Source organism: Pteropus vampyrus, unplaced genomic scaffold, assembly GCF_000151845.1.
Source record: "Pteropus vampyrus isolate Shadow unplaced genomic scaffold, Pvam_2.0 Scaffold617, whole genome shotgun sequence".
In the NCBI taxonomy this organism is placed as follows: domain Eukaryota; kingdom Metazoa; phylum Chordata; class Mammalia; order Chiroptera; family Pteropodidae; genus Pteropus; species Pteropus vampyrus.
The window spans coordinates 248,708-250,852 of record NW_011889398.1 but is presented as its reverse complement, the minus strand read 5'-3'; the positions used below and the strand labels follow the sequence as shown (position 1 = coordinate 250,852).

Below are 2,145 nucleotides of genomic sequence, written 5' to 3'. Positions count from 1 at the left end.
GGGGCGGAGGCGGCGCCTGTGCACACCAGCATCGGGGACGAGTGGGGTCTGCCCCGCGGGCTGCGGCGGCGTGCAGAGTGGGAACCCGAGATCTTTATGTACTTAAAAAAAAAAAAAAAGAAGATCGTTTCCCTGAAATTGGCAGGGGCCTGGAGGTGGTAACAGTCGCTGTCATCCCAGAGAGAACTTCAAGTTTTCTGGGGCCTACTCTTCATGAGTTTCAGAAAAAAAATCAAACTGAACAAGCTGTCTGTCAGGAGCCCACATTTAGAGTGCTTTTTCATGTCTTCGGTTGGAAAAGCGGACCCCCCACCCCCACCCCCGCGGCGCGTCTGTTATCTACCCTATCGCAGTAATTTCCTTGCCTGCTTTGGGGAGGGCCTGCCATTTTGCATCCTCTCCTTCCTCCCCTGTGGTGTAATAACGGTCTCTTGTATTTGCATAGCTCTTTACAGTTTACAAAGCACTTTCCGTGTTTGTTATTTACTTTCCTCCTTCGGACAGACTTGTAAGGTGGGTTGTATTCTAGAATCCAAATTAGCGGAGTCTCAGGGCCTGCAGTTATTTACTCAAGTGAAAGAACTGGTTTTCTGACACCAAATCTAGGGGCACTCTCCTCTACTCACTAGACTAGGAGTCCAAAGACTTAAGAGTGAAGGGACAGCTCTGCCACACACAAACTGTGACAGTAGGCAAGTCATTCTCACCCTCGGGGGCCTTGGTTTCCTTCTCTCTAAACAGATCATGGTGCCTTCTCTGCTCATGGAAATAATTATGTCAAAGTCATTTACACAGAGAAGATGGCATTCTTTGTTACTTTTTAGCCCTCAAAATGCTTCAGACATATTTTCGCACTGGGAATGGAGAGCCAGGGGCTCCTGCCTGCTCCTTAAGTCCATTTAGGCCCACACCAGAAAGTTCTGTTTTACAACTCTGACCTAATAGAAGATCCAGCCCCGTCCCAAGAATGGGGAAAAGTCCACAAAAATGCTACTGGGATGGCAGAGAGAAATAATGTTTGTCAAGGATTTATTGTTCTGGGTGATATTGTTTGGCCTCGATATTAGAACAAATGACATCCAAAAGCTGGGTCGCCTCAGAAGGAGCTTTCTACTATTTCTTCATGAAAAGTAACAAGATATTTTCGAGTTATGGTGGCATTTATCAACCAAAGATAAAGGGGGTTAAACTGAAAAAAACAAAAACAAGAAAACCCCAGAATAAAACAATTTCCTGTCCCTACTGTTTTAGGGCAGCCCACTTGCATTCCCAATAGCCTACGTGTCCCCTCACTCCATAGATATTCGCTCTGATGTTGAGAGTCGTCTTCATCAGGGTCAGAAACAAGTTTCACGTGGGACCCTTTTCAAAGTTTTATTTTTTATAGATGAGTGATTTGAAGCAGGCATTAAACTTCTTAGTCCAATTTAAATTTAAAAGATTAACTTATAATGATGATTTCAGACCATATTTCATTTTGGGGGCAGAATGAAAAGGGTCTGTGTCAGGGGATTGGTGGTTTTAATGTTCACATTTTCAATGTCAGGACCCAGGTCTTTTGCTAAACAGACTGAGAACTAAAGAATCATGTATGTTCTCTCTCACAGGTGACAGAGTTAGTCCTTGATAATTGCCTATGTGTCAATGGGGAAATCGAGGGCCTGAACGATACTTTTAAAAAACTAGAGTTTCTGAGTATGGCTAATGTGGAACTAAGTTCACTGGCCCGACTGCCCAGCTTAAATAAACTTCGAAAGGTAAGTTGACAGTAGGTGGGAAAGCATCATGGTTTTGATATCAAAGGGCTGTTATTTCTAGTTTTTGGCCAAATGGAATGACCATTCTGCCTTTTAATTAGAAGGTTCTAAGTTTTAGAGGTAAGTTAAAGGCTTATGTAGGATTTTGGAATCAGCTCTAATATTGCTTTTAGAAATTTAAATTTAATAATGAAATTGCTTTATGGCTTGAATTTAGATTTAACAGCTACCGAATGCTTTTCTCTAAAATGTAAAATCCATCTATTATCCAACTGGAACCAAACCTGGGTTAAGAGCCCATTATACGGATAATCCCTGACTTATGACGGTTGGCCTCACGATTTTTCCACTTTATGGTGGTGGAGAGCCATATACATTTAATAGAAAC

The 2,145-nt window shown here is 42.5% G+C and overlaps 1 protein-coding gene across 3 annotated transcripts in view; it reads left to right on the top strand.

Annotated features, from left to right (window-relative positions):
* The window catches only part of ANP32E (acidic nuclear phosphoprotein 32 family member E), a 12,391-nt gene that overhangs the window by 1,696 nt on the left and 8,550 nt on the right, over positions 1-2,145 (top strand). For all 3 annotated transcript variants that reach the window (XM_011384685.2, XM_023525728.1, XM_023525729.1), the window contains exon 2: positions 1,608-1,757. In XM_011384685.2, coding sequence (XP_011382987.1) covers positions 1,608-1,757 — 150 coding nt within the window. The remainder of the gene's footprint in view (positions 1-1,607; positions 1,758-2,145) is intronic.